This window comes from Trachemys scripta, chromosome 10 (genome assembly GCF_013100865.1).
Source record: "Trachemys scripta elegans isolate TJP31775 chromosome 10, CAS_Tse_1.0, whole genome shotgun sequence".
Lineage (NCBI taxonomy): Eukaryota > Metazoa > Chordata > Testudines > Emydidae > Trachemys > Trachemys scripta.
In genome coordinates, this window is record NC_048307.1 from 38,619,444 (window position 1) to 38,641,570 (window position 22,127).

The window sequence follows — 22,127 nt, forward strand, 5'->3', positions numbered from 1 at the left end:
GAACCTGGCAGAAAAAGCAGCCTTTCAGAGACTGAGTGGGCCAAATTCTGCCATCAGTTAACTGTAGCAGGACAGAGGGCAAACTTTGCATAAGGCATCCCCTATCGGGTGTTAATTACAATCTTAGTCCTAAATTGAGTTGTCTCTATTCTTTCATTCCTAAATACAGCAAAAAGCTGTTAAGTACTTAGTGTACAAAGAAAAATATAAACAGTGAGTTGCCAGTTTCTTGTTTCTGTGATTGCCCTGGACATGTCTGAATAAAGAGACATAGCCAAGTGCCAGCCTTTCATTAAATATTTGAAAAGTATTAGCATTTTAATCAGTCTCCCTGAATTAAACCAAAACATTGGGAATAAGCCAATCCTATTAAAGGTGACCTGCAAAATGGGAATAACATTGGTGCTGTGCCCTCTTTTGCTTCCTTTTAGAGGACCCAGAAGGCTCTGAAATACTTTAAAAAAACTCTGTTTGGTATTTTTTTTAACATCAAAAATGTAGGTCCTGTCTAGTTATGGGAGACTCTCTGATGGCGGGAGAGCTAGTAAAATTAGGACATCTCAACAGTCAAGCGATTGACACCTGAGCAAATGAGAGGTGAAGGGGATTTAGTCAGACTGTCTAAAACTCTTTGTTTCTTGTTTGTCTTGTTTTAAACTATTTAATTTTGTCTAATTGACATTTTGGAGAAAAGAAGCCTTTTTTAAAAATTCAGATCCCACCATACATCCCCACCAAACATCCTCTGAGACACCCAGAAAGTCCTCCAGTAAAACCAGGGACAGCAGGGTTTGCATTTCTAATGTTTCTAAAGTAGAAAACCCATCATGGAAGGAAAAAAACAAAAACAAAACAGACCCAACAACAGCAGCCCAAACAAACAAACAAACAACTTTTAAAAAACAATCAGTCCAAAACCTCTCAAGCTCCTTTGGACATCACAAAGTTAAGGAAAGAAAGGGGAAAAAGAAAAAAGACACTAGCCTAATTTAAAAAAAATCTTTAGCAGGTCACTGAGTGCAGGAAAAAACTAGATGTGGCTAAGAAATTATATGTAAAGTTCAGTCCTATATAAAAAGTGACTCGTTACAAACTAATTAACTAGGCAATTACAGAGATGGTCTAGCATGAGAAATGGTGTGATTTATTGAGACAGGATCCAGTTCACAGACATCATGGTTACAATGTTGTTGCTGATCCCCCAAAAGTAACAGGAAATGTGCAAGGGACTCTTACAGAGCATATTGCAGGGGAAGTAGATTCTACAGAATAGTGTCTATATAGCCTTGTATTAAAAAAAACAAACTCTCAAACAAGTGTAGTGCAACTGAACATTAATTTCCTGGAGTTCCCTGGAGATCCTTACCAATAGGCTTGGTTACCACTTACCACTGTTAGAATGATGATGTTAGTTCAGTGAGTCTGCTGAACTAAAAAGAAAAGGCATGCCATTCTGCATGGCAGCCCTAGAGAAGATGGATCACTTATTTTATTATGTAGACTAGAACATTCATGGACTATTCTGTAGGGGCATGTGTGGGGATGACGCTATTTGAAGTTGTATGCAGTGTTGTAGCCATGTCAGTCCCAGGATATTAGAGACACAAGACAATGATAAAAGACAAAAACACCACATCACTGGTGGGTGAACACTTTTCATAAAGGTCAGATATAGAGTAATCGCTATCCATCCTTATCCTCAAAGGAAATCTGCACAACACTTTCAAAAGAAAAGCCTGGGATCTTAAATACATAACTTTGCTAGTCACTAAAAATCATGGTCTGAATAGAGACACTGGATTTATGGCTTGTTGCAGCAAGCTGTAAACCACTAACAACCCCTCCCTCCCACCCACCTCCCTTCCATTCCCCTCTATGATTGGAGGGGTATTAATGGGCTACGTTACCTTAAAAGGTCCCTTGAACTATGTGTAGCTACTCATGCTAAACAGTCTGTTCCACCTTGTATTTAGCTGTGACACTCTGAGTACCTTTCCTAGGCCTGAAGAAAAGCTCCATGTAAACTGGAAAGCTTGTTTCTGTTACCAACAGAAGTTGGTTCAATAAAAGATATTACCTCACCCACCTTGTCTCACTATTTGAAATTGTTAGTGCAATGTCGGTGCCATGTTGCGTATGCCAGCGTGCAGAGGAAGTGGAATGGAAAAGAAACAGCAAGGAGTAGCCTACAGACTGTCAAGAGCAGGAGAAGACAGAGTGTGAGGAATACTTCCAGGGCAGTGGGCCTCACTGGTAATATAGAGCTGGTGTAAGGGCTCTGTGCTGGTTAGGAAGTGTTTTGGGGGCAGACCCAGGGTAGGAAAAGGGAGGGAGAGGTCATGGTCAGAGCACAATGTTCTAGCTGTGTTCTCTTCTTCCCATCCTGAGGCTGCTTTGTCTTCCACTGGTGGCCAGGCTGGATACCAGTTGCCCAAAAAAATGGGGAGCACACAGATGTCTTAAAGCCACCTCTGCTGTTTCCCGAGTTCTTGCTTCTCCAAATCAGAGTATGAATTCTGAAATGGAATTTAACAAACCATTAGAGCACATTCCAGACTAACCGTTCAAAACAGACCAAAGCAAACTGGAGGCTGGAAAGCTATTCTGACTGACTCTGTGTTTGGTATGGGACTTTGTCTTTGGTCTCATATACAAAGACATTTGAAGGTGTTAGTCCCTTTCCAGAGACCAATGTTCAGTTGAAACAATCCATACAAACAGTCCTGGATATAGTGTATCAAGAATTAGGGCTAGTGTCAGCATGGATCCACTACATTTGGATGGAGAAGCCATCACCTCCCGAGGTAACCCATTCCAGTGCTTCACCACCCTCCTAGTGATTAGCTTTTCCTAATATCCAACCTAGACTTCCCCCACTGCAACTTGAGACCATTGCTCATTGTTCTGTCATCTGCCACTACTGAGAACAACCTAGTTCCAACCTCTTTGGAACCCCCCTTCAGGTAGTTGAAGGCTGCTATCAAATCCCCCCCTTACTCTTCTCTTCTGCAGACTATATAAGCCCAGTTCCCTCAGCCTCTTCTCATCAGTCATGTGCCCCAGACCCCTAATCATCTTCGTTGCCCTCCGCTGGACTCTCTCCGGTTTGTCCACATCCTTTCTGTAGTGGGGGGGCCCAAAACTAGATGCAATACTCCAGATGTGGTCTCACTAGTGCTGAATATTGGGGAATAATCACTTCTCTTGATCTGCTGGCAATGCTCCTACTAATGCAGCCCAATATGCCGTTAGCCTTCTTGGCAACAAGGGCACACTGCTGACTCGTATCCAGCTTCTCGTCCACTGTAATCCTCAGGTCCTTTTCTGCAAAACTGCCCCTTAGCCAGTCGGCCCCCGGCCTGTAGCAGTGCATGGGATTCTTCCATCCTAAGTGCAGGACTCTGCACTTATCCTTGTTGAACTTCATCAGATTTCTTTTGGCCCAATCCTCCAATTTGTCTAGGTCACTCTGGACCCTATCCCTACCCTCCAACGTATCTACCTCTCCCCTCAGCTTACTGTCATACGCAAACTTGCTGAGGGTGCAATCCATCCCATCATCCAGATCACTAATGAAGATGTTGAACAAAACTGGCCCCAGGACTGAGCCCTGGGGCACTAGTGGCTGCCAACTAGACATCGAGCCATTGATCGCTACCTGTTGGGCCTGATGATCTAGCCAGCTTTCTATCCACCTTATAGTCCATTAATTCAATCCATACTTTTTTAACTTGCTGGCAAGAATACTGTGACAGATCGTATCAAAAGCTTTGCTAAAGTCAAGATATATCATATCCACAGCTTTCCCCATATCCCCAGAGCCAGTTATCTCATCATAGAAGGCAATCAGGTTGGTCAGGCATGACTTGTCCTTGGTGAATCTATGTTGACTGTTCCTGATCATCTTCCTCTCCTCCAAGTGCTTCAAAATGGATTCCTTGAGGACCTGCTCCATGATTTTTCCAGGGACTGAGGTGAGGCTGACCGGTGTGTAGTTCCCTGGATTCTCCTTCTACCCTTTTTTAAAAATGGGCACTATGTTTGCCTTTTTCCAATCATCTGGGACCTCCCCTGATCGCCACAAGTTTTCAAAGATAATGGCCAATGGCTCTGCAATCACATCAGCCAACTCCCTCAGCACCCTCTGCATTGTATCCGTCCTGAACTTGTGCATGTTCAGTTTTTCTAAATAGTCCTTAACCTGTTCTTTCACCATTAAGGGCTGCTTACCTCCTCCCAATACTGTGCTGCCCAGTGCAGCAGTCTGGGAGCTGACCTTGTCTATGAAGACCAAGGCAAAAAAAGCATTGAGTACTTCAGCTTTTCCACATCATCTGTCACTAGGTGGCCTTCCCCATTCAGTAAAGGTCCTCACTTTCCCTGACCACCTTCTTGTTGCTAACATACCTGTAGAAACCCTTCTTGTTACTCTTCACATCCCTTGCCAGCTGCAACTCCAATTGTGCTTTGGCCTTCCTGATTATACCCCTGCATGCGCTAGCAATATTTTCATACTCCTCCCTAGATATCTGTCCAAGTTTCCACTTCTTGTAAGCTTCTTTTTTGTGTTTAAGCTCACCAAAGATTTCACTGTTAAGCCAAGCTGGTCACCTGCCATATTTGCTATTCTTTCTGCACATTGGGATGGTTTGTTCCTGCACCCTCAATAAGGCTTCTTTAAAATACAGCCAGCTCTCCTGGACTCCTTTGCCCATATTAGCCTCCCAGGGGATCCTGCCCATCACTTCCCTGAGTGAGTCAAAGTCTGCTTTTCTGAAGTCCAGGGTCTGTATTCTGCTGCTTTCCTTCCTTCTTTTTGTCAGGACCTTGAACTTGACCATCTCATGGTCTCTGCTGCCTAGGTTGCCACCCACTTCTACTTCCCCTACCAATTCTTCCCTGTTTGTGAGCAGCAGGTCAAGAGGAGCACAGCCCCTACAGGAAGTTGTTCCCAACACTGTCCAAAAACTTCCTGGATTGTCTGTGCACCACTGTATTGCTCTCCCAGCAGATGTCAGAAGCGCTGCTGCGGCAAAGAACCCTGCAGCGCTTTAACGTCCCTGCCCCTTTTGCCCCCCCCCCCGCCGCTGATGGGTGGGGGCAAAGGGAGCAGCTGCCCTGGGGCTGGCAATAAAAGTGTCCGGAGCTCTGGGCCCTTTAAATCAACACGGGAGCCCCAGGCGGCATGGTCCAAAGGCTGGCTGGGGGATGCTGACCCCAGCCCCGCCCCTTCCGCCCGAGGCCCCGCCCCTTCCAGGGGCCAGAGCCGCCACCTCCTCCCGCCCCCCCCCACCCCCCGTACCAGTAAGTGTCCTCAATTACTTTTACCCCGCCCAAAGACTCTCAACAGGCTTTTCTCCAGTTTCATCCTGGAGCTGTGAGCAATCATAGGGCTCTCTTACATACAATGCAGCTCCTCCACCCTTTCTCCCCCGCCTGCCCTTCCTGAACAGTTTATACCCATCCATGTCCTTTTACTTGGTTGAAATACTGTAATCTGCAGTACTGACTCTAAAAATTTAACCTCCTGTTTTTGTTACGTACATTCTCTCTCGCTTTCCCATTTTTGTTGGGGACAGAAAGGGAGGCAAAATGGGAAACAGTGCACTGTGTGTTTGTTTCTCATTCTGGTCTCCTTCTTTGTTTCTTTGCCTGTACAGAAGTTTATAGAGTTTGAAGATGCACTGGAACAGGAGAAGAAAGACCTGCAAATCCAGGTTGAGCATCTTGAATTTCAGTCCCGGCAGCTGGAGCTGAAGGCCAAAAACTATGCAGACCAGAGTAAGTACAGTAATGCAACCAACATGCTTATATGATTGGGCTTCCTTGGAAGCTAGGGTGTTGCTCTGAAGTTTCTTTGTTTAATGCATCGTATTCAAAACCTGGAAGTTTGACATTCCTAACGCCAATGCCAACTTTTGAGGGGCCTAAGGGGAGAAATATGTTCAACATTTAAGTTGATAGTAGCTTTATTGTTTCCATTTCACCGAGCATTATAAGAAAATATGGCCAACTGCAGCCTTTGGGGACATGATGGAGCTTCAAGAACTTTGTCTCATGCCTGTTCTGTATATCAGTTATCTTGATGTCTACAGCAGCCCTTGTAATCCCACTGCTTCATACTGGAGCAAGTACTACCTGTTTTAAACAAATTTGTATATTACATGAAGTACTATTGGATGAGAAGTAGTAGTGGATGACTACTTGGCAATAGTTTGGGGGGTTCCTGTGTTATTTTGCTGAGTTTATTTAGAACTACCTAGACTTTAGTCCTAAATCACTCCTGTTATAACTTGTCTGAAGTCACTCGAGTTACTCCAGGGATTTATTTAGCCCTTTGGGACCACGATTTCAATTTCTGTCATTTACACACGCTCCCTACATCTTTCAAATTATACCATTTTATAAAATATCAGGCAAATCCCTGTTAAAATGCAAAAAATTGTGTGGGGGATATTTCAGGTATGAGCCAAACCTAACTTCTAATACATTTCCTAGATGATGTGTGTGGCAGTGAATTTCTTTTTCCCAATAAACAGGACATTTAAAACCCTTCCTTGCTATCAAACATTTTATTGCATTAGACAGGACTTCTGATGCCATGATCTTAGATCATATTATTGAAAAGTGAGTATAGAGGAGCATGTACCAAATATACATACTATTTTGTTTTGGAGGCAGGAATATGGACCTCTCTTTGTCAACTGTGATTGCATCTACTTGGTAGAAAGTCCAAAGAAGCTTTTAAATGCAAATCCCAGTCTTGCAGTTAACAACAATTGAGTTGGAGCTTTCAGTTAGCTTCCACTGTAAATACTTTCTGGCTGGATCAACTTTTAAAAAACAAAGCAACTCTTTTTCTCCAATAACACATAGTGGGCCCCAAACTACATGTGATGTTATTCACTAATCAGCTCTGGCCCTTTGTAGTTGGACACAGCCAGCTGTAATGTGTTTAATATAGAGCATACCATTTATTTCCCTCTTGTCCCTGAATGGGTTCTCTGTGCCTTTTCTCATGCACCAAATATCCCACCTCATTTTTTGTTTTTGTTCTCCTTTCCCTAATGTGTGCAGTTGTGGTGGGCTGGACAAGGCTTCCTCCAGAATTCAGCAATAATGTCCAACACAACTGCTCCTCAGGTAGTCAGAGGAGTCATAATGGAGCTGTGTGATCCTTGCCACTGGGGGTTGAGCCTTCAGAAGCTTTGGATCCTCTAGCAGCTCACATACAAAGGATAGAGCTAAAGCCTAACTTGGATCGGCCTTTGTGTTGGCTCATTTGTCTACTGATAGGTACTGGGCTGGGCCCTGACGGACCCACCTCTAAAATTAACATTGCATCACTTTGTATGTTCACCTTAAGGGCATTTTGATACCCGTGAAATGAGTTTGTGAGTTATACCACTTGCCACACATACATTATTGTGTTTCTCATTTTTTAATAGGAATGAACTCATTTTTACCTATTTTCTGAAATATAAGATACTTCCTTGAGAATTATCTGGTGTTCCTTTTGGAGTCTAACACATATGCTGTCTAATGGGTGGAATACTTTCTTTTATAGTTTCACGGCTGGAGGAACGTGAATCAGAAATGAAGAAAGAGTACAATGCCCTGCACCAACGCCACACAGAGGTAGGTTATCATCTCTAAGTAAATATCATTCTCTTTGTCTACATGTAGGTCTACAAACATACTTTAGAAAAGACTATTTGAATGATTAAAAACAAGAGGTGTCTGTAGCTGCTAAGCCCCCCCATGAGGTGAAATGCTCTGTTATCCCATTTCCTCTAAGCCTCTAGAGGCTACCACTGCTGTCTAGTTTCCAAGAAGCTTTTTTCATTGTTTTTCTGCATATGTTTTGTCACAGACCTTCTGCCATTGTACTGGGCTTGAGGTTTGATATCTATTTGGCCCCACTCATTTTCATATTAGACCCAGACTTACTGCTCATTCATTATGTCATCAGCCTTAAAGAGTAGCAATGACAGATATAGTTATGAAAAAAAGGGAGAGAGAAATGGGTGCTGGAGGAAGATGAAGTAGAAGAGGAACCTGTGTCTCCTTTTCACTTCTGTTTGGCTCATGGGTTTTTCCCTCTTCACAGATGATCCAGACCTACGTGGAACACATTGAGCGGTCCAAGATGCAGCAGGTTGGGGGAAATAGTCAAACTGAGGGCGGTCTACCTGGGAGGAGGTAGGGTCACATCCTTCCACTGAAATATATGCCATTCAGGGGCTTATGGACTGTGTGCATATGTGTTTGAGAGAGCAACCAAAACAAGCTTCCCTCCCTTGCTAGATCACTGGGAATGGACTGTAGTTGAACCTTGCTATTTTGTTCTAGGCAAGTCTTCAGTGTACATGTACATGTACTTTTCATTTATGTTTATTATATTACTGTTTATGTACATGTAAGTACATGTACGTATTCTGTTTATTTGCAATCCTACCTCTTGCATGGGCTTTTGAAAAATTACCCTTTTATATTTAGATGACAAGTGCAAAATATGCGCACAGGATGGTCCACAGAAAAAAGAGCCATGGAGGACATGAGAAACATGCCTTCCCAGTTCAGGAGTACATTGTCACAATCTGATTTCCTCTGTTTCTTACCCAAAAAAAAAAAAATTCCCATATGGACTTCTTTTTTTTGCCCAAGGTTTTGATGAACACAAGATAGTGAGTTGTTTTTGTTCATCTTCCCACATCCAAAACAGTGAGAGTCAGAAGCCAGCAGTGTGGAATCATTGGTCCTTATTCTCTTCTCACACTAGTTTTAAAGTAGTATAATTACACTGACTTTAATGCAATAATTCATGATTTATACCAGTTAGAGGAGCATCAAATGGATTCTCTGTACTGATCTTACACTCCAATAATACTGCCTTTGGGGTGAGGAATGAAGAAAGTGAGTTCCTAAAGAATATGATTTAGTGAAGTAATAGATCACCCAGTACTGCTTGAGGGACATAACCCAAATCCACTCAAGTTGATCACAAACTATCCAGTAACTCGGTGAGGAGAAAAGTATTCTCTATATGATTTTACACTGTCAGACTATTTTTTATTAATCATTATATGCCAACAATATACTTAGCATTGTAAAGACATTCCCCGAAAAGTTTATAACCTAAATGGTAGAAACACATAAAACAAGATACGCTGGGAGACCCAGAGGGAGTTGCTAGCTGAGTAAGCATTTCCTTCTCTCCTGTAGAAGGCATTTGATATGGGTTAATGTTTGTGAGCCTCAGGAAAGAAGTCTTCAGGGGAGGGATTAGACTGAGGCAAGAGTGGGGACCTAACACACTGGGGCTGGCAGATTGGACTGTGGATAGAGAAGACAGGAAAGAAGGCATGGAGATGTTGGGAGTGAGAGAAGGAAACTACAGAGGAAGCAAAGCTGGCATTGATGGCAAAGCAAAGAACGTGAACTGGACAAGAAATAATGGGCAAGCAGGAATCAGTGAGATAATTTAAGAGGGGAGTAATGTAGTCTGATAGGGATGATGAAGGACGAGGAGAACAAAGAGGTAAATGTGGAGACAGAGAGGGGGAAAATGTTCTGGAATTATGGATAGGGGTCCCTTTTGAATATTTTAGAGTCTTGTAAATTGATGTACAGGCACAGCGAGTGGCAGCGAGTCTCCGACCCTGGGTCGACAGACTTAGGCTCGTGCTAATGTGCTAAAAATTGCTGTATAGACTGCAGATCAGGCTCTGAAATCTACTCCCTTCCTAGGCTTCAGAGCCCAAACTCCAGCCTGAGCCACAATGTCTATACAGCTATTTTTAGCACAGTAGTGCAAGTCTGTTGACCTGGGCTCGGAGGCTTGCTGCTATGGGCTGTGTAGATATACCCATTGATGCCAGAGTGCTAGTTGGCTAGAAATGCCTGACATAGATTGTTGTGCATTGTGCTAAGTGGGAGAAAAATCCCAGCTCCCAGCATAAGGGATTTAAACACCCTCTGTCTGTTATGGCTTCCTTTACTGGACTTTGAACTAATTTAAAACTGGCAGTCTGAGTACAGCCTAAGTGTCGACTGCACTTTGTAAATGAGAGCGAGAGACCCTGTGAAGGAGGCATGGTGTGGAGAGCAGCTGAGAGTAGCTCAGGGCATCTGTCAGTAGGATTTTCTGTAAATATGGCAGGACTCTTGCCAGCTCCCCTGCAGCTCTGACATTCTTTTTCTATCTAACAAGTCGTTTTCTGCCAAAACTGCATGGCACAAGCGGAAGGCAAGAAACGTTCTAAGGCTGTGAAGGAATGCGCTGTGTGGCACCTAGCACCAGCTCCCAGTTCTACACTGACGGCATGACAGTGCGTGCTGGGATTGGATATGTATTGTTAATATGGATTTGTTGTAGCAAATGCAATTGGTAGTACAGCACCATTACAGTGCACGGAATATACAGCACAACTCCAATGCAGGAAGGAAGTGAGGATGCTGAAAGAAAATGGATTCACTTAATAACAAGAAAAAAAGTACTTGAAACTGTTCCGGGGCTGGACAAAGCCTTTTCAATCCTACTGTAATTTCCCTCCTGCCTGAAAGAGGTGAAATGTGCTACAGGAAGGAGAATATCCATGCTGACATGCACTTATATCATTCTGTTATTTATATTTCCTGGATTTGGAGCTGGTGGAGTTATGAGTCTGTTTGCAACCGTGATGCAACATGGTCTAAGATGTGTCATGACATCTTATTTAGCTCCTATGAAGGGCAGCTCAGCCTAAGTGAATTTTCATAGTCCAGAGGATTTAACTATGTGGAAAGGGGAAAGAGATCAGCATTAGAGTTTTTCCCTCTCCTTCAGGCTTTCAGCTCTTGAGGCAGGCTGACTCCTACAGCATGCACATGCTGTCTCCCACACAGGGCCGGCTCTGGCTTTTTTGCCACCCCAGGCAAAAAAGCCTCCCGCCGCCCCCCGGCGGGGAGCGTGGCAGGGGAGGGCGCCGAGCCCAGCCGCGGCCCCGCTCTCCCCGACCGGCCGGAGCGCCGGGAGGAGGGCGGCGAGCCCGCCGTGGCCCCGCTCTCCCCGGCGGCGAGCCTGGCCGGGGCCCTGCTCTCCCCGACCGGCCGGAGCTCCAGGGGGAGGGCGGTGAGCCCGCTGCGGCTCCGCTCTCCCCGGTGAGCGCCACCCCCCTCCAGGTGCGGTCCGAAGCACATGCTTGGTAGGCTGGTGCCTGGAGCCAGCCCTGCTCCCACAGCCTCTCCCAGCTTTGCCATGCATTTCTGACTCATCTCTTCCAGACGGTAGGGAATTAGGCTGAGTGATTTCTGAACCAGTTCCTCTCTTGGATTTTGGACTGAAATCCCAAGGATTCAAGGTCTATACAATTGATCTTTCAAACATATTTTAATCTTCTATGGATATGACCTTCCAGTATGAAACATTTATATTTGAAACAACAATCAATGCCAGTTTCCCACTCTAGCTTGATGCAGAACATATGATACAGATTCTATCCCTTCAAAATAATGTCGTTACAATTTCATTTACCTCACTTAATAGCTGCAGCCACTCCTGCTGTATTGGCTAGGATTTGACCGCAGGAATAATTTGTAGCTAGAAGACCCTGGCACTTCAGGGAAAGATCCTTCCCCCATGCTGGATTATTTAGTATGATTTTTATATTCTAATTTGTAAGGCTGCCAAAGGTGCTTATAGCATATACACGTAACCCTTCTGCCTATCTAAGTTGGCAGCAACAAGGGCCGGGTTCTGTATCTAGGGGTTCCGTTTCAATAACACAATGCAAAACCGGCTCGAGCCCCCACCCAGTGACCTGGGACAATTACATACCACCCCCTGGGCACCTCTAAGAGGCAATACTTCCCCTCTCGCAAGCACGGAGTCTGAGTGTAACAGAAAATGTTTAATAACATGAGGTAAACAACATCAGCATTAAATTGGAAAAACACCACAACTAGAGTTCTTAGACCAAACCATGAGCGAAGACCCACCCCAACAAATTGGGCCGTGTCCTCTCCCGTTGGTTCTTGAAACCAGCGACCCAAGAATCACAAAAGTCCCAAAAGTCCGACAACCCCCCAAAGTCTCTGTCCATGATCAGTGCAGCCCCAGAGTTCAAAAGGGGGGGGTGAGCAGGGTGTTAAGGGGCACCTTACGTGATCCGAGGCCAACCGGCTGCTTCTCCGTGGGGTTCCACCGCAGCCTTCACCACAAACTGCTCCACTCCACCCGCAGTCCCACTCCTGCCATCCCACGAACTGCTCTGGCAGCTGCTCCGCTCCGCTCACCGACCTGTGAGCCGCTCCGCTCCGCTCACCGACCTGTGAGCCGCGCCGCTCCGCTCCCCGACCTGTGAGCCGCTCCCACAAGGCTCTGCTAGCTGCTCCTCCAGCCGCTCCGCTCCGCTCACCCCCACTAAGCTAAGTTAGCTCAGGCTCCCCCACTAGTTAACACAGCCTCAGTGATCTCAGCTCTTAAATAGCTGTAGCTCTTTTGTGATTTCAGCTCTTAGTGATTTCAGCTAGTAGTAGGGGAGCCCCAGTGCTGGTGCACTATTGGCCCAAAGTGAACTCAGCTCAGCAGTCTGTAACTAGACTCCTAAGGGAATCAAAGTTAGCTCTGACATTCAACAGTGGAGAGAGGAGGTAGTGCAATTGGTGTTTCAACCCCCTCAGGGAGGGGGCTATACTATCAGGTACAAATACCTGTCCCCATCCTCTCTCAATTCACTGGGTTTTGTAACCCATGCCCCTTGACAAGCAAATGCTACTTAGGTAATGGTGAATGACTCACTCAGTCCTTCTGTCATACAACAGTTCCACTGGCCTTGATTCACAGAATCAGGGTAACAAAACTTTATTCTTCCTGCCCCAATAACAGAGAAACTGGGGATCCCACACCAGCCAAAGTAACCACTTTGAGTTGCTGTGGTTTCATGCCAGGCGAGTGGGTGTGCCTATGCAAACAAGATCAGCCCCTGGAGTTCTTTTCCACACTCGCCATAATTCACCACCAGATGTCAGGGTAGAGCTCATCCTGACTCTGCTTACATACATATACAAAGATAAGCCACAATTATTTCTAAGTGGATGGGCTTGTTTTACCCTTTATTTGGTGGGAGTCAGTTGCTCCTTCTGGATGAAATATCTGATATGGTATATCTGTTATAGAGGAATTACAAGAGGCCATAGAGCATTTTAAATGGATTAGTTGATGTAAGGGTCACTTGTAGGTTACATTTTCTACAGAAACTTTAAATTACTCTTATTGCAGTAGAATAGGAATGAATGATCTCAGAAGATCATGTTTTGTGCTACTTGCCAATCCTCCTGGCTATTCTCTTGACCCTTGCATAGTTTGAATGCAGCATCCAAGTGGATAATCTCAAATTGTATCCGCCTCACCTGAAAAACTTGGAGCTAGAGTAGCATGACAGACGCAGTAAGGAGATGGAACAGGTAGGGTGGATGGACTTAAAATACAAAATAAAATGTAAATAATCTTTTTAAAAATAATCTTTCCTTTTTAAAGGAAGTTGTCACTGCAACTCTTGGCAGATTTTATTCCCTAGAGTCATGGAGAGAGGGGGCTATTCCCAACTCTCCACAAACTTCCTAATGCCCATTCAAGTACTCATTGGAGTATTGCACGTTTAAACAGCCGGATCCCAAATCCTTTGAAGTTAATGGAAAGACTCTCATTGACTGCAGTGTGCTTTGGAACAGGACCCTAATAAGTCTTCAACTCACTGTGGAGTTAGAGAACCAATAGCTCATAGACACTCCTGTGAGTGGAGGAGCAGATGTCCCTGTATAAAACTTTTCTTTACATTAGTCTGTTTTTTCTCTCTCTTTTATTTCCTGACCCATGAGAACTGGGAAAGCTTTGCAGTATACTTTCATAGCCCAATCAGACCCTTGTGTCACCAGCGTAGTGCCAGGAATTAGATACCTTTGGTATAAATGAGAGAGGAATCAAGCCAAAGTAAACAGGAGAAACTCCATAGAAGTCAGTGCATTGTGAAGTGTAAAACCACTGTATGTGACAGCAGAATCAGGCCTTCTGTATTCTGACTGGTGGTTCCTACCATTGGCATCTGCCAAAATTAGATAGGAAGTGATGTGAGCATGGCTGCATGATGCAGGCTGAATTAATTCTGCTCACATTTCCCCTTCCCAAAGTCCAAGAAACATTAGCTAAATGTGGCTTTGACATCTGTCACTGGGGAAAGGATGCATGATGGAAAGTTTCAAGAATTGTGATAACTTGTCAGTTCACTGTGGGGAGGGACAAAACTGTCAGCATGAATTTCCTGCTCTGTACTGCACAAGTAGCAATCTGAGTGCCTCTGAGTGCTGGTGTGTTGCTAGCCGCCTGGGAGGAGAAAAAAAGAGACCCATCATATGTCTGTGACCTGTGGCTCCTTCTGAGTTTGTATAAAGCATTAACTGAAAGAGGGCTTTTTCCTTCATTCCAAGCTTTGCATTGAGCCCTTGTGTGTGTGGCACTCTAGTACACGTTCATGTTAGCATATGTATTTATGTTGGGTGTGTTCTGCGTCACTGAACGGATGAGTATAAATGAGCACATATATTTTGTGTGCTTTGTTGCAGTAGTGTGTATTTGTGGGAACCATAAGTGTACATTTCTCATGTATATTTGTATGAGCTCATCTGTGTGCTTTGGTGGGTGGGTGCTGTGATGGGTTCCCCCCCAAGGGTCCCACCTGGAATTGGGGTACCACTGAAGCCTCCTGCCCCACCTCTCTCATACTGTACTGCTGTGACAAGATGCAAAGCCCTCCAGCCTGCACTTTCACCAGCACACATCTATGTAGGGACACACCCAGCTGCGGTTCCATGCAGGCTCTCTGACCAGCCCCTGTATAGGTAGGCTACAGTTAATACTTCTTAGGGCATTCTGCGCCAAAAAATTAAAAATTCTGCACACAATATTTTTAAGTTCTGCAGGTTTTATTTGTCAATAAATAAATGCAGAGGCTTCAGCATGGCAGTGGGAAGCACAGGCCACTGGCTGCACAAAGGTGGGAGATCACCCTGCAGCCCTCTTCCCCCCACCCCACTCCCAGGACATGGACTCAGCAGTGAGGCTGCACCTGACCCTGACACAGCACAAGGCCTGAGCCTGCCCCAGAGACATCCTGGGCCCTGCCCCTTTGCACCAGGCATTCCAGGTGTGGGGCAGGCAGGCTCAACCAGGCAAGGTTGAGGGCCTCAGTGTGGGGGGATCCAGGTGTGAGGTTAGAGGATTCTGTGGGGGGCAGTCTGGTGCAGGCAGCTCAGTGGGGGGGGTCTAGGTGTGTGTGGGGATCTGGATGCACAGAGGCTTATTGGGGAGGTGGTTCCAGGTGCAAGGGCAATGGGATTCTGCAGGGGCTTCCAGGTGAAGGTGGTTGGGGCTCAGTGGTGTGGGTGTGGGTGTCTCAGCAGAGGGGGCTGGGTGCAGGAGGAGTGGGGCTTGGTGAGGTGGGGGTCAGGGTGCAGCTAGTTGGGAGTCAGTGGCATGGGGGTCTGGATGTGGGGGCTCAGGGTGGGACACATCAGGGTGGGGGGTTGAGTGCAGGGAGCTCAATATGGGGTGTTCTGGGTGCAGGGGTGGGGGTCCAGAGGCAGGGAGTCTGGGTGCAGGGGGCTCCAGATGCAGGGGTTGAAGTTCAGTGGGGTGGGGTTCGGGTATGGAGGGCTAGGGGGTTCTGGGTGTATGGGGTGAGGCTTGATGGGGGTGTCTGGGTATAGGAGATCCAGATGCACAGGGGTTGGGTGGATGGGAAAGCAGCTCCCCATACGGGGACACCTCCCCCGCAAATGAGGAGCGATGGGGGCAGGAAGCAGGGGACGATGCTGAGCTTCTTGCAACTGGGGGAGGTATCTGGAGCTGGGTTTGACACCGCCCCAGACACTCCTTGCAGGGGAAGAAGAAGTCCCATCCTCTCCTGCCTCCAGCCCAGTCAGGATTAGTAGCTGATCCCAGCTCAGAGTAGGAGCCACTTGCTGGGATGTCCCCAGCACTGAAATGGTTTACCTCTCTGCCGGCTGCTCCAAGTGCCTGAAGCAATGTACCTGCGCAGCTGGGGAGTGGTGCATGATTGCTTTTGCAGCTTCCCTTTGCTTCCCTGTCAGAAAGTAATTTTTCTGCAGGGAAGCAAAAAAATCTGCAGGGGACATGAATTCTGTGCACGCGCAGTGGTGCATAATTCCCCCAGGAGTAAGTTAATGCAACTCCCAGCTCCCCAGGTGTGCATGACTGGGTCCAGCACTTCCCCCAGTTCAATCTTTGTTCCTCAGGTGTTTCCAGGAGCCTTCTTGTCTGTGGAGTGAAGAACCCCAGATGATGTCATTCCCTGCCTTATATAGCTTTTGCATATGGCGGAAACCCTTTGTTCCCAAAGCTTGGGTCCCATACCAGTCTGTGACTGACATCCCAAGGTGGAGTCCAGAGACGTGTGGTCTCATCACATGTCCTCATAGAGTTATAGCAGCCATTACTTGGAGCCTGTCTGTAGCGTTCACAGGAAGGCTCACCAAGTGGGAGATAAGCTTCTCCTAAGGCCTATTATTTTTTCCTAATGGCCCCTTGCCCTGAATAGGCCCTTCCCCACCCACTATCTAGACTGAATGCATCTTGTATAGTGGGTGTTACCCAGGTGTAACTACATTTGAAATACAGATACATAGTCAATATTCATAACTTGAGACACAAAAATACTACATGCATACAAATAGGATAATCATGTTAAGCAAATCGTAACTTTTCCAGTGACACTTTGCCTGACTTAGCTTGCATAACATACATCATAATTATGTCATAATCATAATAATATCACTGTGAAGAATATGGGGTGCAGTGTCACAGGTGCGTTTTGTGTGATATGCTAGATAGGGGCATATTTGTGTGAGCCCATACATATACTTGGTATGTTTGCTTGTCACTATGACTGAAGTTTGTATAAGCACAGAATAGTGTGTACATGTATGCACAAGAGACATACAGAGAAAGAGTATGTGTTTTCACATTGTGTGATTATGAATGATTGTATGTAATGTGTCTGCTGTATGGCTGCATGTTTATGAGGCTGTAAATGTCTCCATCACTGCTCAGGTGTGTATTTATGTGAGCACATACACATACATGTTCTTGCATGACTTTTTGCTCTCTAATGGTTGTTTTCTTGTCTCGCTTCTTGTGCGGTTGCCACTCTGTTTTGGCTGCTATGTTTGTCACTGCAGTCATCGCCAGTCATGGAGGAAAAGGTAAATCCTATTACAGCATTTTTTTTAAACTGTCACTTTGGAGATTGGGGTTGAGTAACAGCTGTCTGACTGCTGGGAGTATAATGTCCTGGCTTGTGTGCCAAGTTGGGATAGTTGGGAATTGGTCCTGCTTTGAGCAGGGGGTTGGACTAGATGACCTCCTGAGGCCCGTTCCAACTCTGATATTCTATGATTCTATGATTAGTGGGCAGAATGCAGGTGAGGCAGCCAGAGGTGTGTGATGAATGTAGTTTATCACATGACTATGGCCATCACTAATGTGGTGAGTATGCAAAAGATACTGTATAGATAGGCAACAACTCATCTTTAACTGTACAATATTGGAAAATTGTCTCCAGAACTATAGTGTCTGCTAACATTAGAAAGTAGCAGACATTTTAGAATGACTCCTTTTGGGTAACAGTTCTAAAACAAAACCAAATCAATGTACCTATGAATCTGATATCATTTATGTGCTGTCTGTATCAGAGGATTCTTCCATCTGTTGTGAAATGTCCATTTATGAATAATGGGAGCCACAGGCCCAGATTATAATGCAGGTTGTTTGGGAAAAAAGCAGCATCCCAAAATTCTTTGCTAGGCTACTTGGGAAATGCCCTCCCAGCCCTCTGCCAATCCCAGATGGGACACAGCGAGCAGCAGCTACCAACCAGCACAGTTTCCCTGCCTTATAGAAGCTGTCATGGCAGCACAATGGACTGACAAATCAGCACAGCATGTTCTGGCTTTCATATGAGCAATGCTGAGAATGGAGCTACTGGGTGTTTTCTTTTTTTTTCTCTCCATAAGGAAATTAAATCTCTCTTTCCAGGCTGCCTGCTCACTCCTTAACCTATTGCGTCAGCTACTGTGTTAGTGCATTTGCTCATGTCTCAGGGGCCTCAGGTTCCATTACAATCACTTCATGCAGGTCACAAGTGGAGCAGTTATAATGGTCTCTTGGCTGTGTCCCTGATGAAATGTTCTCCATGTATAGGAGCAGTGTTCTACAGAATCAGCATGGAGCCTGCCTGAGAAAGGAAGCATGTCTGTATTTGATAGGAAAAGACTGACCCTTTATTCCTGCCCTGCCTTTAATGTATTAACTCCAACAAGCCTGTATGCTTGTTGTTGTTTTTTTTTCTGTTAAGTCTTAATACCAATTTGTTGATCAGTTTGTCTCCTCATCCTGCCCCTTAGACAAATAATTCTGGTAATGGGTTGACCACAACTGGTGGTGTTTTTAAAAAGACACTTGAGGGTCCAGAATCATCAATTCTGGCATGTAGAAGGGTAAATCACACACACCTGTGCCCACTAGGCCCTAGCCCTGGGGAGGGACATGGATCCCAAGGGAGGGCAGATGGCAATATCAACACTGGCCTCCCCTTCTGGACTCATTCTGCAATTTGCATCTGGAGCTCCATAGGAGTCCTGCTAATGGAGGCTGATAAGAGTATTTGCTAAATCAGTGTATCCTCTGGCCATTCTCTGTTCCCTGGTCTTTGGGTTGGTCTGGTCATCTGCAGCCATGTGTCCCTGGTGAAAGACAGCTTGTAGATGCTTTGTTCTGGTGCAATCTCTTCCACCTGCAACCCTTGCTATATCATAAAATCATAGAATCATAAAATACCAAGGTTGGAAGGGAACTCAGGAGGTCAACTAGTCCAACCCCCTGCTCAAAGCAGGACCAATCCCCAACTGAATCATCCCAGCCAGGACCCAGCCAGGACCTGCCCCGGACTTGCTGCGGCTGGGGGAGAGGAGCCCCTCCCCTGCCCCAGCCGAGGCCCACCGGAGCTCCGGGAAAGGAGCCACTCCCTTGGCCCAGCCCAGCCCTGCTGGAGCTGCCGAGCCCGGGAAGAGGCGCCTCTCCCCCGGCCCCAAGCTGCTGTGGCGAGAGAGGGTTGGGGGGAGTCCTCTCTCCCCACTGCAGCCCCAGGGCAGCATGTACTCCAAACCCCTCATCCCTGGCCCCACCCCAGAGCCTGTACCCCCCTGCACCCCAACCCTCTGCTCCAGCCCTGAGCCCCCTCCCGCACCCTGAACCCCTCATCCCCGGCCCCACTCCAGAGCTTTCACCCCTAGCCGAAGCCCTCAACCCCTGCACCCAATCCTCTGCCCCAGCCCTGAGCCTCTCATCCCCGGCCCCACCCCCACCACATGAATTTTGTTATGTAACAAAATTTATTCTGCAAAGGGACATAAAAAATTAGAGGGAACACTGCCAATAAGGCTCTAAAATATTTTTTTTCTGCAAAATAGGTGGTAGCACTAGAAACCTGACAGTGCAATAGAAGAGATTTTATCTGCATTCCTTTAGGATGGCTTAACATAGAATATCAGGGTTGGAAGGGACCTCAGGGGGTCATCTAGTCCAACCCCCTGCTCAAAGCAGGACCAATCCCCAAACAGATTTTTGCCCCAGATCCCTAAATGGCCCCCTCGGGGATTGAACTCACAACCCTGGGTTTAGCAGACCAATGCTCAAACCACTGAGCTATTCCCTCCCCCCTTGCATAACTTACTACCAGCTTTGCCACTCATGAGCAATGCAGCCTTCCCAAAAACATGCTGATAAAGCCGTTACATCACTCTCCATTACGCAGTCTCTTGAGATTTCTGTTTGGAAGCCACAGCTTATTACATAGAGTATGTCTACACTACAAAATTAGGTCGAATTTATAGAAGTCGATTTTTTAGAAATCGATTTTATACAGTTGATTGTGTGTGTCCCCACCTAAGACCATTAAGTCGGTGGAGTGTGTCCACAGTACCGTGGCTAGCGTCGACTTTTGGAGCATTGCACTGTGGGTAGCTATCCCACAGTTCCCGCAGTCTCCGCCACCCATTGGAATTCTGGGTTGAGCTCCCAATGGCTGATGGGGCAAAAACATTGTCGCAGGTGGTTCTAGGTAAATGTCGTCAGCCCCCCCACCCCTCTGTGAAAGCAACAGCAATAAATCGTTTCTCGCCTTTTTTTCTGGGTTACCCATGCAGACGACATACCACGGCAAGCTTGGAGCCCGCCCAGCTCACTGTCACCGTATGTCTCCTGGGTGCTGCTGGCAGATGCGGTACTGCAGTGCTACACAGCAGCAGCTCCTTGCCTTTGCAAGTTAGCAAAGACGGTTAGCAGCCCTATTGTACCATCTGCTGCTGTCTCCTGGTTCCTCCTGGCCAGCCTCGGTGAGGTCGGTCGGGGGTGCCTGGACATAAATGGGAGACAATGATGGCCAGCAGTCGTACTGCACCATCTGCTGCCAGCCTAAGATCTATAAGAGAGATGGAGTGGATCAAAACAATAAAGAGACCAGATTTGTTTTGTATTCATTTGTTCCCCCCCCCTCCTTTCCTCCCTCCCTCCCTCAATGAATAGTGGGGGGGAGGGATAGCTCAGTGGTTTGAGCATTGGCCTGCTAAACCCAGGGTTTTGAGTTCAATCCTTGAGGGGGCCATTCTGTGTAACAACCCTGTAAGCCATGTCATCAGTCGCCGCAACAGCAGACAATCGTCTTGCGCCTTTTTTCAGCACAGACACCATAGCACGGCAAGCATGGAGCCCGCTCAGATCACCGCCACAATTATGAGCACTGTAAACACCACGCGCATTATCCTGCAGTATATGCAGAACCAGAACCTGCAAAAGCAAAACTAGGCGAGGAGGTGATGGCAGCGCGGTGATGAGGACATGGACACAGACTTCTCTCAAAGTACGGGCCCCGGCAATATGGACATCATGGTATTAATGGGGCAGGTTCATGCCATGGAACACCGATTCTGGGCCCAGGAAACAAGCACAGACTGGTGGGACCGCATAGTGTTGCATGTCTGGGACGATTCCCAGTGGCTGCAAAACTTTTGCATACGTAAGGGCACTTTCATGGAACTTTGTGACTTGCTTTCCCCTGCCCTGAAGTGCAAGAATACCAAGATGAGAGCAGCCCTCACAGTTCACAAGTGAGTGGCAATAGCCCCGTGGAAGCTTGCAACGCCAGACAGCTACCAGTCAGTCAGGCATCAATTTGGAGTGGGCAAATCTACTGTGGGGGCTGCTGTGATGCAAGTAGCCAATGCAATCACTGAGCTGCTGCTACCAAAGGTAGTGACTCTGGGAAATGTGCAGGTCATAGTGGATGGCTTTGCTGCAATGGGATTCCCTAACTGTGGTGGGGTGATGGACAGAACCCATATCCCTATCTTGGCACCAAAGCACCAAGCCAGTGAGTACATAAACTGAAAGGGGTACTTTTCAATGGTGCTTCAAGCACTGGTGGATCACAAGGGATGTTTCACCAACATCAACATAGGATGGCCGGGAAAGGTACATGACGCTCGCATCTTCAGGAACTTTGGTCTGTTTCAAAAGCTGCAGCAAGGGACTTTCTTCCCAGACCAGAAAATAACCGTTGGGGATGTTGAAATGCCTATAGTTATCCTTGGGAACCCAGCCTACCCCTTGTTCCCATGGCTTATAAAGCCATACACAGGCAGCCTGGACAGTAGTCAGGAGCTGTTCAGCTGTAAGCTGAGCAAGTGCAGAATGGTGGTAGAATGTGCATTAGGACATTTAAAAGTGCGCTGGTGCAGTTTACTGACTCAGATAGGCCTCAGCGAAACCAATATTCCCATTGTTATTACCGCTTGCTGTGCGGTCCACAATATCTGTGAGAGTAAGGGGGAGACGTTTATAGTGGGGTGGAAGGTTGAGGCAAATCGCCTGGCCGCTGATTACGCTCAGCCAGACACCAGGGTGGTTAATACAGTACAGGAGGGCGCGGTGCGCATCAGAGAAACTTTGAAAACAGTTTCATGACTGGCCAGGCTACGGTGTGAAAGTTCTGTTTGTTTCTCCTTGATGAACCCCC

General features: G+C 46.5%; 1 protein-coding gene across 29 annotated transcripts in view; it reads left to right on the forward strand.

Annotated features, from left to right (window-relative positions):
- Positions 1-22,127, forward strand: part of MAPK8IP3 (mitogen-activated protein kinase 8 interacting protein 3) — a 174,831-nt gene that overhangs the window by 41,755 nt on the left and 110,949 nt on the right. For 16 of the 29 annotated variants that reach the window (XM_034782838.1, XM_034782851.1, XM_034782840.1 and 13 more), the window contains exons 2-5: positions 5,661-5,781; positions 7,568-7,638; positions 8,111-8,202; positions 17,236-17,259. In XM_034782838.1, coding sequence (XP_034638729.1) covers positions 5,661-5,781; positions 7,568-7,638; positions 8,111-8,202; positions 17,236-17,259 — 308 coding nt within the window. The remainder of the gene's footprint in view (positions 1-5,660; positions 5,782-7,567; positions 7,639-8,110; positions 8,203-17,235; positions 17,260-22,127) is intronic. The other 13 variants (XM_034782844.1, XM_034782845.1, XM_034782854.1 and 10 more) reach the window with 1 other exon arrangement.